At 34.9% G+C, this 18377-nt stretch overlaps 1 protein-coding gene across 5 annotated transcripts in view; it reads right to left on the bottom strand.

Annotated features, from left to right (window-relative positions):
* Positions 1 to 18377, bottom strand: part of LOC110999195 (disco-interacting protein 2) — a 36495-nt gene continuing 18118 nt past the window's right edge. For all 5 annotated transcript variants that reach the window (XM_022268139.2, XM_022268147.2, XM_022268155.2 and 2 more), the window contains 15 exons: positions 15876 to 16004; positions 15338 to 15547; positions 14543 to 14664; positions 13284 to 13584; positions 12557 to 12868; positions 10973 to 11165; positions 8829 to 9041; positions 7741 to 7910; positions 5744 to 5947; positions 5304 to 5525; positions 4627 to 4835; positions 4253 to 4484; positions 3623 to 3732; positions 1937 to 3543; positions 1 to 1605 (listed from right to left, as the gene is read on the bottom strand). In XM_022268139.2, coding sequence (XP_022123831.1) covers positions 1353 to 1605; positions 1937 to 3543; positions 3623 to 3732; positions 4253 to 4484; positions 4627 to 4835; positions 5304 to 5525; positions 5744 to 5947; positions 7741 to 7910; positions 8829 to 9041; positions 10973 to 11165; positions 12557 to 12868; positions 13284 to 13584; positions 14543 to 14664; positions 15338 to 15547; positions 15876 to 16004 — 4487 coding nt within the window. In that variant the 3' untranslated portion in view covers positions 1 to 1352. The remainder of the gene's footprint in view (positions 1606 to 1936; positions 3544 to 3622; positions 3733 to 4252; positions 4485 to 4626; positions 4836 to 5303; positions 5526 to 5743; positions 5948 to 7740; positions 7911 to 8828; positions 9042 to 10972; positions 11166 to 12556; positions 12869 to 13283; positions 13585 to 14542; positions 14665 to 15337; positions 15548 to 15875; positions 16005 to 18377) is intronic.

Here is an 18377-nt window from a genome sequence, read left to right as displayed (position 1 = left end):
TACAATTTAGCAATAAATAATCAGTAAAATATAATAGATTTAAAAAGAAATATTTATATTATATTATCAATATTAATTTGCTACACAAAAAATATATGGAATGGACTACTGAAAATAACACTTTCCCCAATTCTAACTACTATCAACCAGTCACTATAATAAAAGAAAAAACTACTTCTATTAAGTTGGTTGTGAAAATATATCATAAATATTTAATCAATGTTAAAATCAAAAATTTACAAAACAAATGCTATATTGAAATCAAGTGACATATTGAAATGTTGGCACAAGTTTTTATATGCAAAATAAAACCAAAATTGCCTCAAGTTCTTATACAAAATATTTAAATTCAACACTACGTATATGAGTAGTTACATAAGACAATCATTTTTGGTTGGTACCAAAAATTTAATAAACATATGACTATTTAAATCAAAACATTGATTACCAGTAAATTTGAGGTAAATTTCGAACTTTCGACATTAATACTTAAAATGAATTTATCTACATAGAACTGAAAAACTACGATATAACATTGCATTTGCGCTATAAGTGCTTAAATAAACTTGTTTTCTTTCGCCAATCGAAATCCATTCTTAATGAATTTATTGTCTAAAGGTATATTCATATAAAATAAACAATAACATAAAACATTAAATGCAGTTTACACAATAATAAGTCGCTTAATCTAAAATATATTATTTATCGGTAGTAATACATTTATCTTCTAACATTTAAAAAAATTACTTGTTTCACAATAATCACAACAATATAATTGTGTACAAACGAAATTTCAGTGTCCCTATCGTATGCTAACACAAGAAATATTTCTGAAAATTTGCGCATAAATAAATTTCGAAGAGTTTCGGAATATGCGGCACAAATCATAATGAATCTTAAATTAACATTAAACAAATAGTATTCAGACTTTCATCAGTCTTGTGTCAATATCAGATTAAATTTAATTCTTAGCGCTGTTGAAAAAAATTTACGTTTTTAAGATGTCTATTTCCGAATCTAAACAAATATTAAATGACTATAGCGTGCCTTGTAAAGGGTAAATTTTTAAAAGTATTATAAATTTCACAACGATGTGCTGATTACACTTACACTGCATAAACTAATCTAAAATAATAAAAAAGCATTGAAAATACACAGAATCTTAATGAGTATATAAAGCTAAACACATTGTATATCAGCTATGCAGACTAATTAACCGATGGGACTCCATTCTTCGAATCGTATGGCCTAATTGAGCAAGGATACACAAACAATTGACATTTTATCACTTGCAGTGAGAAAATTGCTCAATTCGAGAGTGTCGTGTTGTGTATGCCGTGCTTTGGTAAATATTACATATTATATGCGATATAAATGGCGTCGATTTGGTCCGAAAGGAATCCGTCGCGGAGGTGCATGCGTTGTTTCTCACCGCGTGAGTTAATGGGGACTACTCCTGGATCCACTACAACCACGACGCCAACGATCAAGTGATGCTCTTCCAGCACTGTGTTGGTAACGAGAGGCACTAAGTTTAGAGCTTCGCTGTCGTTGCCATCCAGTTCTACGACGACGACCAGAAGATTCGTCCACGTGAATACGGCACTGAAAAATACCATTCATTTAATATTATATGTATATTATAAAATAATAGTATGTATATTAGACTGATTTAAAATATTTTTTTTTTATAAATTTATCTAAAAAAACTTCTATATTAAACAATAAAAAAAACCTGTTGAAAATAAAGTAAAAGTTATTTTTTCAATGTATTTTAAATAGGAAACCCTAATTTTTTAGGTTTTTTATTGTCTAACAAAGAAGCTTTTTACGTACATTTACTCAAAATAAAAATAAAAAAATTTAAAATTTTGAATCTGTCTAATGTATACATAAAACGCTTAAATGGTATATAAAAATAGTATCAAATACTTACCATTCAGCGATTTTCTTATGGCATCTCATCACTGAATTCTCTATATCGATGGGATGATACCGCATACCTCTGAGCATTATAGTTTCGTCAAGTGCTCCGACGACGAAAACAGCATCATGTGTGTCATGAGAGTCATTCATCAAACCACTCATGCTGCCGCAAGCTGATGCCAGCGACTCGGTGTCGCTATCACGTGATATCATAGACATATCATCCCCAGTTCCGGTTGTAGTTATTTCAGTTCTCCGCAAAAAGCCCAAATAGCCGGTTCTAGCGTACACTTCACCCGTGTTGCCTGTTACCAACTGCGCACTAAAGTGATCAGCGTAGTCGCTCTCATCACCGTAAATCGTGAAATAACCACTTGCATTGTGCGGAGACTGAACCCAAATCTCTCCCAAATGAGAGTCCCCGCATTGACCCTTTGTCTCAGGATTGGCCGTGATCACTTTTACACCGGGCAGCAGTTTTCCAGATTCCATGAGACACAAGGAATGTGGGCTGCCACGCTCGACCAGCGAGACCCGGTCATTTCTTAAAGCTCGCAGATCTACATAGACGGTGGATGGTTCCGGACTAGACGCGCCTTGTAGACATATAGCAATATTCACTCGGCAACCAAACGACGTCGAAACAGCTCTTGGACTAAGGCCTAAAGCCGAGAACAGTTTAGAGAAAGAGTTTGTCAAGTTGATCCTCGGTCGCTCTTCTGCAACCACCACACATGTTCTGACACATCCCAAATTTATACCTTTCGCTTTCAGTTGATTTACGGAACTTCCGAGCCCTTTGGTGCATAACTCCATCACCCCATAAGAACAAAATGTGTCCCGCACTTTGTATTGTGACACAGCGCTGAGCCATAGAGCTGGATTGATCTCGACTTCAGACGGAGGTATGAGAATTGAATGGTGTCCTGAATAAATGCTGCTGAGGCACCAGAGGGCAAATCCGAGACCACAGTACGGATCAAGGCAAAGAGCTATATGACGGGAAGGGTATAACTCGCACGCTATTTTCATTGAGCGACAAAGGGATGTAACAGCCGCATGCGACATTTTGATTCCTGCCAACATTCCCGTAGTCGAAACGCTGAAATCCAAGTAAGCCAGCATTTCCGCTGTTGGCGCTCGGTACAAAATGGGCAACTTCTTCTTAGGCATATCGTCTGTATCGAGAGTGATAGGCCACGCTTTGCTATCAATTACATTGCTTGCTTCTTTAGAGCGCAATAATTTTATCACAGATTGATTGGAAAGGACTAGTGTGGCTTTGCTGACGTCGACGATCATTCGAACTGTTGGCAGTGTGGTGTGAAGATTTTGAGGGTGTGGGGGGCGAATAGTCACTGGAACTGCTCCAACGTAGAGACAACCGTAAAATGCACAAATGAGATCAAGCCCCGGTGGGAATATCAGTGCCACGTGATCGCCAGTATTAACGCGTCCTTTTTCTAAAAGTAAATTGCCAATTCTCTCGGCTTTCTTGTGGAGTTCAGCGCACGTTAGAACTTTTGTAGCTGCACCTTTCGAGTTTAGTAGGGTGAATATGACATGGTCGGAGGTGCTTTGCGCGCGCCATCTTAAGATTTGTGATATGAATTGATACTGAAAAAAAATATATAAATCAGTATTCTCACAGATAATATAAACGTTTATAATATATAACCAAAAACACCGGCTTTACCTTTCGTGCAGCATCAGAATCATCGGAATATCCCATATCACGCCCTTGAGCGGACGCGAGGCGATTGCCTTGAACAAGATTACCCACTATTACTGAGGCGGGGCCGACGTCTGTAACGAAAGTAATGGTATTTAATTTACATTATAGGTAGAAAATTGTGACAATGGACATAATAAAACAAAGGGCACCAATTAATTTAAGCTTGAGGCATGAAGCTTCCCGATTTTTTTATTTTGTTTTTAATTGACCTAAACTTCTTTGATTTCATTATTCTCATATTTCTTTAAAAAAAAATCCATACACCTATTTTCATATAGAAACGATGCATGTTTGTACTTTCGTTCTGTTTAAATACACCCCGGAGCACTGTATTTTATATAAAAAATATATTTACTTTTTTATTACTTAATTTGACCTATTGTTCGATCTAATGACACTGTGTAACGCTTTTAAATTGAACCACGGTTTAAGAAATATTAAATCACTGGCCATAGAAGTAATCACAATTGAATGTTTAGTTTGTTTGGAAGGCAGCCGTGGATGGTAAAATCCGGTTGGGTTAAATACAAATCCAGAAGGTACCAGAGTACAAGTATCAGGAAAAAGGCGTGATAGTATAAATAAACTTACCTGAATGTATTTCACGGGGTTTCGGTAGGTTGGTGACGCATGTATGTGGACACATCAGTACATTGGCGGGATGAAGAGTTCCTTCGAGGAACCGACGCTTACATTCGCTCAGATGTATACCACCCAAAGGCGTTTTAGGCAAATAGTTCGGTTGTACTAGAGCCAGGCAGTATATGCCTACTTGGTGAATTGAGTCAACGGCTTGTAGAACACGAGACATCCATTGGAATGACTGAAAATTTTATTAATAAAGTATAAACCTTAGTGTAGACTTATACTAAAAATAGACTGTCACTGCCCGTTTGTTGATCAGCACAACAAGCAATCGAGGGGGGAATTTCAGTATATAAAGGAGGTTTGTCAAACTAAAATACCTCTTCTTCGCCGCAATCCGGGCGCTGTTCAGCGACTATACAGATTCTCTCATCTCGCAGAACTCTAACTGAGAACACTGCAATTCGACCTCGGTAAATAAACTTCATGGGCTCAACCGCAAGGACAGTGGCAATAATATCGTCCATATTGTGCTTACGACCCGTAACAGTCATTAATCCGTCCCTTGATCCACATACGAAGACCAAGCCTGAAATAATGTTTATAAAATTTTAAAAATGTTTGAGAAATCATACGACATATGCATTGTCAAGGTTTGGTGCGTGGTGGTTAATAATATAAAATAAAACTGTATACAATAAGTTTATATGGGAGAAAAAAAAATATTATTATTATTCTTATACAATAAGTAAAATAAAACTAAGGTTTTAGTATATTTCATTGATATTTTAAAAGTGATAAGCCCAGCCTATCTACACGAATGCTAGAATTTATTATTCCACTAAATTCTTGTTCATTAACATTCTAAATAAACAAACAAGACAAAGCTTACCTTGATACAGTACATAAGTAAGTAATACAGTTAACGAATTAGCGGGTTAAGTACAAGACGGGGGGTTTAGTAATTTGAAACAACATTAGAAAGGAAATAAGCGTAAAGCAAACTTCGAAATACCAGCAAGGTGATACGTGTAGAATTGTGAAAGAACATTGTTACCTCCAGGTCCAAGGAATCCAAGTAGACCGCTTCTTACATAATGTTCTTCGCCAATTGCATCTCCGTCAGCATCTAATGGGCGCACCCGAAACACGGTGTTAGTGAGGCCCGGAAGACCCCAATATCCAGACCCAGTGGCCCCAGATAATACGCATATCTCCCCAACTTCGTCCGTCTTGCAGAGATACGCTGGGCCTTCCATTTTTACTACCACTATGACACCTGAACAAAATATTTAGTTTAAAATATCTTTTATTTATATAAACAACAGCTATTATTTATATACAATGCGATGGAATTTGTTTGGACAAGGTACCATCTAGGAATACTTAATATTGTATAAAACGAAATCCCTCAAGTTACTGGATAAAAATGGATACTGAAAAAAATATATTTAAAATAAACTGTTTAAAAACAAATATATGTTAGTGTTCACTTACATGACGGCATAACCTGTCCGCAATCCTGCAAAGTGAGAGACGTCAGCGAGTTCTCAGCATCTACTCTGACCACGCCGTAAGAAAGTCCAGACATCGAGAGGACACCACGACCAGCAGAGGATCCACCGCGTCCCGCACGGCGGATGCACACAGACATAGATTCGCTACTGCAAGCGCACGGACATATTGCGTCTCCTCGAACACCTGCCCCAAGCAAACAACATACACATTTTTGTAACAATTCCACGTTGTTTGACGTCCCGTAACTTTGAAAACATGCATTGGGAGAATTCCAGCCTCTGTGTTTTAAAGGCTCGGAGGTGATCATACTTTTGTGCATACTATACAATTATAAATCTAACACGCTCTTAAACACTACGGTACGGATATGATTAGATTGGGCAATAGCGGCATAACACCGAACATAAAAATAATATATCAAAAAGAGATGCAAAAATCGGTTATCTGCAAAGAATTGTAAGACGTTGTGACGTATTATTTTAACTTAAGCTTCTTCCTCTATTAAAGTTCTGTATATTGTTAACGTGTACTTCCTTTAACTATGTTGTTTTAATGCAACATTTTCAACTGAATAAGGCAATACTAGGCATGTAATCATACGCATCATAGTAATGTTAGTGAAAAATTATTATCCGTGATCGACCTATTGATGTCCTCGTTAGATTCACTTTTGGAGGGCATATATGATTGATGTATGCAATTACCTATAATTTGTATATGAAAAGCCTGATTCCATAATAGAACGGTTTGAAATGGTTTCTCTGTATTTAAAAATAGGAATAATTTATAGTTGCAAGTACACACTTAGCGGTGACCATCACAGTAATACAATTAATCACGAAGCTAGAAACGAATGATGACATCACTCCATGCAAATTTAATTTTCGCCTGAAACATCGCAGCACGTTATTTTTGGTTTTGTTGCGTATAAAAACCTTTGTTCTTTGGAGGAATATTGATCATAAGATGTAATTTAAATTAAAATCCATTTGGAAAGTTCTAAATGCTGCTAATTAAACTATTTATCAAGAAAAAAGTGCTCAAGCACTATACTATTTTAGAGACGACTTCGAAAAATATGAGGGTGTGATTGCTTCGTCGGAAAGTATTATCTAAAGTTAACATAGTTGTTCCCGTGATTATCACGTTATCATAATCTCACAATGGAAGCATGTAATTCAGGGAAACCTTCATTATAATAGGCACACTTGAAACGATTTGCTTCTTCTAGTCACAATTTAGAATCGAGCTAATTTATGACCTAGTTATATTATTACCATGTTCAGTGCACTTAAAGTGAATTTAACAATAAAATATGTATTGTATTATTTGTGAACTAGAAAATGCTATACGTTTTCATTCGATTTCCAATAATTTATTTTCCGAAGTATATGTAAGTATTCCCCGTCTCCAAGCATAACAGGAAATGTTATTACGCAAGCAGGAATAAATTCTTTTCATAAGATTTTTATAAGACTTCCATCGTGTGTACCTATTTCTTCCTACACATTTTGATGCATATAATTTCTTCTATTGAGTGAATAGAGATTTTAAATAATGAATATATAATTTGAATGTACTATTTTAGTCAAATTAATTCAACGCCCTCATATATTTATGAATGAAACAGTCATCGAGTCTGGTTCTTTAGATTCCTTTCGAAGTAAAATTCATAAGATATTTCTTAGTTCAAAAGCTACTAAATACTCAGCTAGGAATTTGTACGCGCACAAGTGGATTTATGGAATTTTTTTCCTATAGTTAAATAAATATAAACGTTTATAATCATAAAAAAAAATTAAATAAAGATATACAAACTTATGTACATTAACAATACTTTATATATAAAAGATTGAATATATAACAAAACATACTCATTTCTTTGCGTGTTTATGTGGGATTTATGGCCCAAACTGAATACGCCATTGACTAGGCCGTCAATCGAACTTAGGATTTATGTATAGATAGTGTATTACCTTTGCTCTGAAATATTGATAGGAATTGATCGCAAGAAGACAGCGACCACGGGTTTGCTCCATCGGCGACAAGAAGGAATCGAAGTGAACTGAGTGAGATCTCTTTGTGGTCTCGGGTCGCGAGAAGGCCCCAATGCAGATCCCGAGACTTGACTATGGCCACTGATGCCCTGTTATAGAAAATTAGTTTAAGAGCATTACGTTTATGTTACTACTAAGTTAATAACAATACGAAAGTTGTTTTGCTTATTTTTCACAACTTAAGCACAAAATGAAAAATTATTACGTTGAAATAGTCATTGTATTTATTTCTAATAATTTATTAAAATCTACATATAAAAACGAGGTACATTTGAAAATTTCTTTGCTAAGTTATAGCACATAGCAAATAATATTATATTTGAAAAATCAAGGAAAACGTTTAAAGGTAAACTTCAAGCCAACTAGTCCTTAGCCGTTGTATTCTATGATTACGTTATGGCCCTTTTATTTAAATTTGTAATTTTTAGCAAGATTCAAATTAGTATACTAAACGAGGCTACCAGTCTTTAAATTAATTTTCGCAATGCTAGTAACCTACGAGAAATGTATGGCATCCGTGCATAAATATAGACGACACTTTTTGTCTCAGAAATCTAGTTTCTATCTCGACTATAATGTGGTCTTAATGATCGTGGCGATGTCGAATTTACTTGACGTACACAAAATTACTTCAAATAGAATCTTAACGCAATAATAATAAAATTGTAAAAAGTTTGATATTAAAAGAGTCGAAGCTCCCATCAGTGAGTTCAATGTATTCAATCGTCCCCTGGTTCGTACAATGAAATTTTTGTGTTTCCTCCAGACCCAGCATTTACATGTATTTTATTAGTAAAGGCTCAACCTATGCGAGGTTCTGGCATTTGCTTAATTCTAATTCAGATTATATATATATATATTTTTAAGAGATCGACTTCCATATGAAAAAGAGTCAGTTTTCACAATTAATATAATTTTGTAAGTACGGTTGAGATTTATGAAACGTCATCGCTAGAGGCATTTTTGTTTGTTACGGATAAAGGCTTCATAAATGATCTAGGACCCACCTGTACTTTGTGATCATATGCATCCATGACGCAGGGCTGACTTTCATGAGGGCATACGGTATGAATATTACATGCATGCCATTAAGGACACTTGCAAGTACGGCATGCCATAAGCCAGTTTCACGCTTGAAGTCCAATACACACACCATGTGTTCACCTTCCGTGTAGTTGCAGGCGACAGATAACATCCTGCAGTGCCCCAACATCGAAGCCCTACGAATAAAAAGTCCTTAGTACGAATATTAAGACTATGAAGGACTGATATATAACGAATACGTAAAAGCCGATTTATCATTTTAAATCAGTGGTTCTCTCAGTGAATACACTGATCTGCTTTACAAGCGAGTTTAAGGAGTATTATAATACTCTTCACTATGGTGTATAACCGGGAGGAATAAAATATCCAGCAAATTATTCGAGTTCCAGGGCTGATCACTGCTTTGAAAATTTGTAGCATAATTTAAGTTTGATTAATTTAAGAGTTAATTTCTAAACAGTAATTACATTATAACATTATATTATATTGCTCTATAATCTGGAAATATTGGAAAATGAAAGTCTAGTTTGAATGTAAACGAAATAAAGGTTATAAATGAAATAAATAAAACAAAATGCAGTGTAAATCAACACTATTTACAAATAAGTAATATTCGCTTACGAATGCGTCGCACTCATTAAACCTTTGTGCCTCCTCTGTTTGCGCAATAAAGTATTTTAGGCTGACCTGAATTTAGACTTAAAAATGGACACGCGTTTATTCTTATTTTAAACACATATGACAATAGAAAGTTATACAATTGGAAAGTAGTTGTAGAGAAGATTTACTATAGTAGTTGACGAGTGAATTTTCGATTGAAAATTATGGAGATTAATTCACAATAAAATAATTTAAAAATGTATATTTACGAATACTTCTTAAAAAGGTAAGTTTTCACTAATATCGAGGATTTTTTTTTATAGAAAAAAAACAAACAAACAAATTTGTTTTTTGAATTTTGAGGTTATGTGAAAAAAGTATAAATACAAAAGCTTTTATTATTTACAACTTTGCATTTGACTTTTTTTCTCAGATCATAAATTATCGACCCTGGTCTAAATAGCAAAACGATTTTACGCTCGTTATCAATTCAGTAAGACTATAAAGGGATTCAGCGATCGGCATTCGACTTAGTTACACTCGATTTAACTGCACTACGATAGTATTACGTCGTGGGACATCTAAGTATGAGCGAAGTCTGCGTTACTTATCTTCTACGGTGGCATAAAGTAATTAACAGTTTATTCATTACCCATTCACCAGGTAAACTTCGTATCACCAATATTCGTGTCAAAACTTAATGCAATTTAAAAACTGATTGTTGATATGGATTGAAAAATTTTTTTTTAGGGCATCAACATAAATATATGTAATAATATACCCGGTGACAAATTTTATTTATAAAAAGACTAAAGATATTAATTTAATTTTTATTGGAAAATTCGTTTGTCGTTTTAAGTATTTTTCTTTACTTATTATTTATGTTACTCCAGTATTTAAATTCGTTGGAGTTCCACGAATATTACAAGATCATTATTAGCGAAATCGGGGTAGCTATTCTCGAGTTTTAGCGAGACAACAGCAATACATTTTTATATATAGGTAGTACATGATATATGATATGTAGGTAATTTGTATATGTTTGTGGTTTATATAAGTAGATACTCACAAGATATTGCGGTTAAATAAATTATTAGATCTTGAGGTACACATTAAAATAAAAAAAAAATCACTGATTCAGTAATATGACCCAAGAAGGTTAGTAACGTACTTCATTAGAATCATTAAGTCCCGAAAAAACTTCCTTGGAATCCGCCCAAAATAAACATCTTATCGTGTGCATTAATTTCTAAGCTAATTCAATCTACACCATGTACAATTTGTATAAACTGAAAAACGTTACACAAAACAAACATTCGAATTTAAATAAAATATTGCGATTTTAGTCTTAACTGATATATTTTAATTTGAAACAAAACGGAACCCTGAAACAGATTTTATGATTTTATTCAGTCTTAGTCAAACCTAGTATCAACTGTGTGTCTAATTTAATTTGCAATTAACCAGTCATATACATATCAATGGGCTATTATAAGAAACATCTTACCGTGTCACAATAACTCCCATTGCAGAGCCATCAACTGCTGATGTATGTTCAATATGTGCGGGGGTGTCTTCAGCGGGTCGCGGAGGGGGAATCCAATCGCGAGGGGGACGGGGGAGCTTCTCAGTCGACACCCAGTGGAGGGAGGGCCAACCGCGGAATGAAACAACGTCACCAGACGAAGTCTTTGGCAGACCTAATTTGTAATATAATATTAATATGAGATTTCAGAAATGTAAACAGGCGTATAAATAAGTGATACCTTTTAAAAGTTGAGTTAAAAACTTTTGCAAAATTTATTACTTTCACTTCGGTACAATAACATGAAGCTTTGTATGGTTAAAGTTTACTAAGTAAGAAATACCTAAAATTGTTTTTTATAAAGTTCTTGAAAGCGTTCAAGAGTTTTACTATAACACTGTAAGAAAAGAAACAAGCGAACATTCGATAACATTGGAATAGTATACAACCGTAAGACTAACATTAATTTATAAAATTATATGTCAGGATTTCACTTAATAACATTTCGCAGTTCTTGGATTCTCCGAGATTATTAAAACAATTGTGTGGAATTAACTGGTTGAGCGACGTCGACCAAACTATTTTCATTTCAAATCGAGTGATTGTACAAATACTGGACATTTTGATACCTGCCGCATATTGAAACGGAATCCACAACGGGAATCTAATCGTCCAATACATTGTTTTCCGAGTGGTTACAGGAAACATTTAAAAAATGTTCATGACAACAATTTAGTCAATAAATTGCAAAGAGTAACGCATTTCTAGCAATATTTCCGGAATTTTATTTAAAATCATTTATTTTAATAAGCATTCAACTCTTGGGTCCAATGTATCTATATATAGACTTCTATGTCTGACTCAGGACCGGTATTATACTACATAATACGAATTGTACGTGCAAATATTCGTTGAGCCAATAGAAAGAAAATGCTATTAGTGTGAAGTCACAGAAGGCTTCAGAAGATTCTTAAGACTCTTTTAATATTGTATTTAAAAATAAACATAGAACTTTATACATTATTATATTAGCTTTTAGCAGGAAGTCTCGAGTTTTATGACATCTTCAACAAAACGAGATAGCAATAGCTTTCTCAATTATAAGATCCGCTTTATCCAAGATAAGATTTTCTTAGAATTTATAGCGTATTTCCGTTGGTTTGTGAAGATAGAAATGCCTGATATTTTTACGTCTATTGAAATCCCGTTCAATAGTAAAGTAAAGTAACAATATGACTGAAAATGTTAAGTATTCACAGTTATCTGTTCAATATATTTTAAATATGATTAGTAATATTTAAGATAATATTACTATAGTATTATTTTGTATGTAGAAACGGTATTATATATGTGAACAATATCACGCGTAAATTTTCCAGGCAACCCCAAGCAAGGCAAGTACCTAATAAATGAGCTACAATTGACAAGAAACCATTTGACAAGAAAAAAAATTATACTAAAATAATTACATACTTCACAGAACCGAGGCGAGGGAAGTAGGTATAGTAAGTTGTACGCACAAAAGATCGTGAGTCGATGTTACTTACTGAACAAGGTATTACTCACCTTTTAGGCACGCATCTGAGGTCAGAGCATATTGAATTCCACATGAGCCAAGTAAAAATCCAACTTGTTGCAACCCCGCGTCTCTTCGGGTGAGGGGTACTTCGATGGGGACGGGTACGACCCCCGCTTGAAGACACCCATAGAACGCGCACATGAAGTTTATGGGGTCATTATTTGGGTACACTAACGCCACTCGGTCTCCAGGTTTAATATTGTTGTCTCCCGTTAGGGGTCCGCCACTAGTCGACTTAGATGTAAACGTCTTGTTAAGCAAAGCATATGCTATTTTTAATGAACGGCTGAGAAGCTTTCCTGTTAAGAAAATACGTGGATTAAGATCAACTGGATCAACCTTTTACACCTGGAGGAACCGCAATACTACAGTTTCAATAAGTCAAAAATACATACAAAAATGCATATATCGGTATTTGCTACCGTTTTTACAGTAAAATTCGAATGTTTAATGTAAATCATTAAAATGTAGTCTTGATGGTTGAATAAATTAAACAAAATTTAATATACGTAAAGCTTTGATATTGTTCGTTTTAAACATTAAAAAAATATGTCTTATTATTATTAATTTTAATTAAATATTCACAACTAGAAATCTAGTCGTAAATTAAATTGTTTGTTGACTTGGTTGACTGAGTTGATAAATCAGGTTATCGCGGGTAAGGTGTCAACGGAACAGAGCAAGACCCGTTCTTAAAAGATAAGATCTACTCACCGTATGTTAGAGAATTGCTAAGTTTTCCGTTTGGGTCGAGTACGGTGGCGACGTTAGCTTTAAATGACGCGGTGCCGTATCTTTGAAGTGCCGCTTCTAAATTTCTAGGAAGACCTGCAGGGACGACCAGTTGGTCGCCAACAGCTGGGGTCATAGTGCCTCCTTCTGGTTTGGGTGCATTCGGATCCTTAGGATTTGCTGCAATCTCCAATTCAATGTCGTCATCTTCATAAAACTCCGGCAATGGACGACGTTTTGGTCGTTTCAGCGTGTTAAGTAATTGTTGAATTTTTGCTGACACCTAGGAGAAAAGTTCTCTCGGTAATTTATTATTGAAATAAGCATGTACAAAGTTGGTGTAGTGAGTAGAGATACCCTTTGTGTTGAGAGCATTTTCTCAATGTGTTGCGTCCCTAATCCGCGTCCCTTATGCGTCTCTAAACCTCTACTCTACTTCAAATGGAGTCACTCCTGCAACTGCATCGCAGTTAGAAAATGTTTTAAGCGCCGAACAGATCAATTACCTGCTGTAATTAAATTACTAATTGCGCTGGGACATTATGAACGTTTTAAGTATGCACATACAGGTAAAAAGCACTTAAACAAAGTGCAACTAGATTAACAATATTACATTGTTTTAAAAGGGAGTGCTGACCTCGGTTAGCCGGCTGAGCTCACTCAATAAAAATATTAGTAGAATGCTCGTTAATGACTGCCTAAACAGCATTCATATAATGTTCTACATCGTAATAACTTTATTGTCAATTGTTGAAATCCCCGTAAATTTATTCCTTATTTATGACGTAAGAAAATGTAAATGTCATAAAGTTTATTAGTATGCTTGAAAGGATTCAAAGAAAAGCCACGAAAATAATCAGGTCGATCAGGAACCTTGCTGATATAGGAAGTAGGCGATTAAAAGGAAATCTCGTTGAAACCTATAAAATCCTCACTGGCCACTATAATGTTCCAGGAATTGAGAAGCTCTTTATTATAAGTGAAAATACACATTTGAGTTGTAGTTCTTTAAACCTTAAGACCACTCAACATAACACAAATTCCCTAAAGAACTTTGAAGAAAGTGGCCAACTGGAATAGGCTTCCGGAAACTGTAATCTCATACTACGTGTGCATCAGCTAATTAAGCTGCTAGTGTGTTTATATAAATAATAATGTAACCTGAAACTTTATATACGATATGAAAATGCAGCATCATTTAATTTTAGTTAAACATCGAGATGTTTTGATAACATTCCTACCTTCCATCTTCCGGTACCGGTGCCTGTGTCTTCGGGCTGTGAATAACATTGAACTCTATCAGCCACAAGCGCCCCACCGCGACGAGCTCCCGCTGAAGTGTGTGTGACGTCAGGTTGAACATCTATGGAATAGTAAAAACTGTGTATATGCCTATATAAATCCCACTCGGCTTCCTTGGTTTAACCACAACGTCCCACAACACACATAAAACACATGAACGCCAAAAAAAATATTAAAGTCGTAAAACTTTTATATCTAATACGAAATGTGATGATTGCCTTCTGACTCACACTAGTCGTATTTCTTTCTCGGATGGACAGATGACAATTGATAAAACTAATGAGTCAACTTCGCCTACTGAGCAAGCTAACACTTTAGTGTTTGTGTCAATCACAATCCAAGTTCTTTAAAACAAGAAAACCACGGTTTCGTTTGAGTAAAACAAAAGTTTTTCGTTTAAGATCTCGTCAGTATTTTTGCAAGGTTTCATTGCATGCGGATAAATAGCAATTTTAGCTTCGGGTAAGGATTTACTTCGGATTTTTGATTGATGTTAGCAGTTTTAATCACGAAACATTTTACAAGTCGTTAACAATCAAGTAGTGTTATTCTAGTTGTCAAATACAGTTCACAACTCTGGGGTAGTATCTATTATCGAATTCTGAGTGTACACAAATCTTTACTTCGAAATTGCGTTAATCACCATGTAAAATCCAAATTACGCAGTATATATAATATTTATCTAGAATGATTGTTATATACAAATTTTAAGGGAATTAGTAAAAAATACTTACAAGTTGGTAAGTGTGTAATTTCAGATAAATCGATGTCAGTCTTATCGCGTGGCGGGTATTTCTTTTCTCTCTGGTGATGTGGTTGTGGCAGTGGATGCGCATGACCGCGTGGATGTGGGGCGGCTGGTCTGCGAGAGGGTGGCGAACCCATATCTGGTGGAGGGGGCAGCTCTGAGTCACCAGCGCAGGAGTCTTCGTCTGAACTTGAAGCTGTACAACATCCAATACATGAGGAATTTTCAATCATAGTAATTGTAAATGTTGCCTGTTTGAGCTGGCCAAATTATCAATGTCAGAGGTGCAACTTTTTGGTAGTTGCATAATGGCGGCCTAGATTGGTTGGTACCAGAAAATTTCTGACATATAGGTTAGAAGGCATATGTGGCCGAAACTCTTGCCTATGCTGCATAAGAGACTAGTGTCAAATGTCAATGTCTAACTCGTTAAATAATTCCCCGAGTTCCTTCATATTAGTCTAAACACAAAAATAAATGCAGATATTTCCGTACAAGCTACCGCACAAAGAAAATATACTTACACAATTCATGCCTTTCTCTGTCAGGACTCTTGGCCATCATTGAGGTACGTTTTGACGGCATCGGCAGAGACGGTTTAGGCCTATTCTGCATTTCAGCTAACGCCTGTTGAACGGCCTCCTGTCTGACTTCTGCAATATAGAGAAAGTATAAAGTTCTATTCCATAAAATACAACTATTAGCATGCGCCACACTAAAATAACTATTAAAATAAACCAGAAATACACATTACCATTTAGGCTAACGAAAATAATCATGCACATAAGCTAGGCATATTTAAGAACGGTTAAATGAATTTATTTTCCATTACCTGTCAGTTTATAAACACAATACGAAAATAAATTGATATCTTGACAAAGTGCTGCTCCAGTCGAAAATCAATCGACTTTTAATTAAACTTTGTGCATGCACTGTCTTATGTGCTCACACGACATTACGTAAATAAACTGTCAGCAAATAATCAGGTGTTATAACGTTCTGTTGTTTGCATTTAACGAGTATCGGGTTCACAATAACAGATGCAGGGCTAGATATTGCGTGGAGGACCTCTTCTATTGAAATACGTATGATTTGATGAATATTCTGACAATAAAAGTAAAGTCGCATTGCGACTTTTTTAATGTATTCTATAATGGTTTTCCTGGGTTTCATTCCCGCCAGAACATTGATTACGTTGTCACAGAAGGCTCATTACCTACCTGCCGTTGGATTGACACTTTATAATATCTATATGATATATAGCATACGCAAATATATGCCGCGAGCATAGATAAAAGCTAATAATGATGAACGTATAAGTTTACAATTTATTAAACAGTTGGAAGTAACCAATGGAAACGGGTTTGGGAAGGAAACCGTGAAACCTTACAAATAAATGCGCTGCATGTAAAGTTCCAAGTGTACTAAGTCTGATATTTGATAGTAAAAGACATGAGATAAAGAATAACTAACTAGACTTTCCTCTGCTATTTGATCAGTGATTAAAAACAATTTCGTAGTCAACCTAGTCCGTTGTTATGAAAATAGCTGTGCTAGAATCTCCCACACGAAGATCCAGGTTAAGTGCTAAATTCATACAATATCCCGCAATCAAAACACACAAATTTACTTTCAATAATAGCTTGCGGGCTTACAAATGCCGAGACATAAACAGTTTAGAGAACTAATTGGAATCGCTGCATTGTGTAGGTATACTGAATACTGATAATCAATAGTGTATTACATAATATAAGTAATAGTGTATTTTTGTATGCATTTTAATGTTTATTTACATATACATTGAGAGCATATTTATATTATTAAATTTAATGTATACGCAAATATATATTAATAAGAGTAAAGTAAAATAGCCCAGCCAGCAAAATGGAATTTTCCTGAGCATTCGTATTTGTTACGAATTTGTGCAAGACAAAAACAAACAGGTCTATAAATCCTGCTTCAAACCTAAATTAGCATTCCCTTTCATTGCATTATGAAATGATAAGGAAATTGAATTGACTATAGATGTCACAGTATACACTGCTGCAAGCGTACATTTAATCATAATGCTTTGTTAGTTTAAAATCAATATTTATTTGGACAAATCTTTTGCCAAATAATAAAGCGAAATATATTTGGCTAAAAATGAAGAAAAAAAATTGGCTATTGTTCCTTAATGTTTCCTACACTGAGGCGATCATCCAAAGAGTATTTTGGTATGAACAGTTTAAAATGAAGTGGATTGATTGGGCTTTAGGTGGTTGAACGTTGACGCTACATCGAGAAATTGAACAATTAGATATAAAATGCATGAGCGGTTAGCCTCTGGGTATTCCGATAGAGTATCGAGTGGACCTATCAACTCGAACGACCAACCAGTTCATAAACTAGCCTTCATACTAATTAAAGGTAGAACGATACTTAAAGTTAGCTTTGGAGCATAAGTCACTTTTAAAAGAAATACATAAGCTGAAAATTAAGTAAACGTAGGTTTAAAAAAGGAAAAAATCTTTTAACCACCCATTTAACTCCTGTAATCCTTCACGTGTTTTAGTTCTTTGATACGGAAATCAGAATTACTGGCTGTTTTGGTAATATAGTGATGTGGGGTTATACAAGGCGACATTTTCCCCGTACCTATTTAGCGCCGCCAGAATCAGGTTACGCTTACTTGTTATTGCTAGGTAATAGTTAACTCAGTTTCAACCGGATATGTTTTATATGAAAATATTAGTATCCAAATATAGTATAAAATATGTAAACCGAGCGATAATCAAGAGAGCAAGGTATGGAAAGAATTTTATAATTAAACAATGGACTATTGTCTTAGATAACTAATTAGATGTACGCCAGGAAGGACGTGAACTGACGCCTACAAACAATATACGACTTCGATCATTTTCTAATACTTACGAGTTAACGTTACGAACATCGGCCAATAGACGAAGCCAAAATTAATTTTGTTGTTCCTATATGTGTTACTCAAACACTTCTACCAATATAAACCATTCATAAAGAATCAACTT

This window comes from Pieris rapae, chromosome Z (assembly GCF_905147795.1).
Source record: "Pieris rapae chromosome Z, ilPieRapa1.1, whole genome shotgun sequence".
In the NCBI taxonomy this organism is placed as follows: Eukaryota; Metazoa; Arthropoda; class Insecta; order Lepidoptera; family Pieridae; genus Pieris; species Pieris rapae.
Note: the sequence above shows the minus strand (reverse complement) of the source record. Positions and strands in the feature narration are given on the sequence as shown.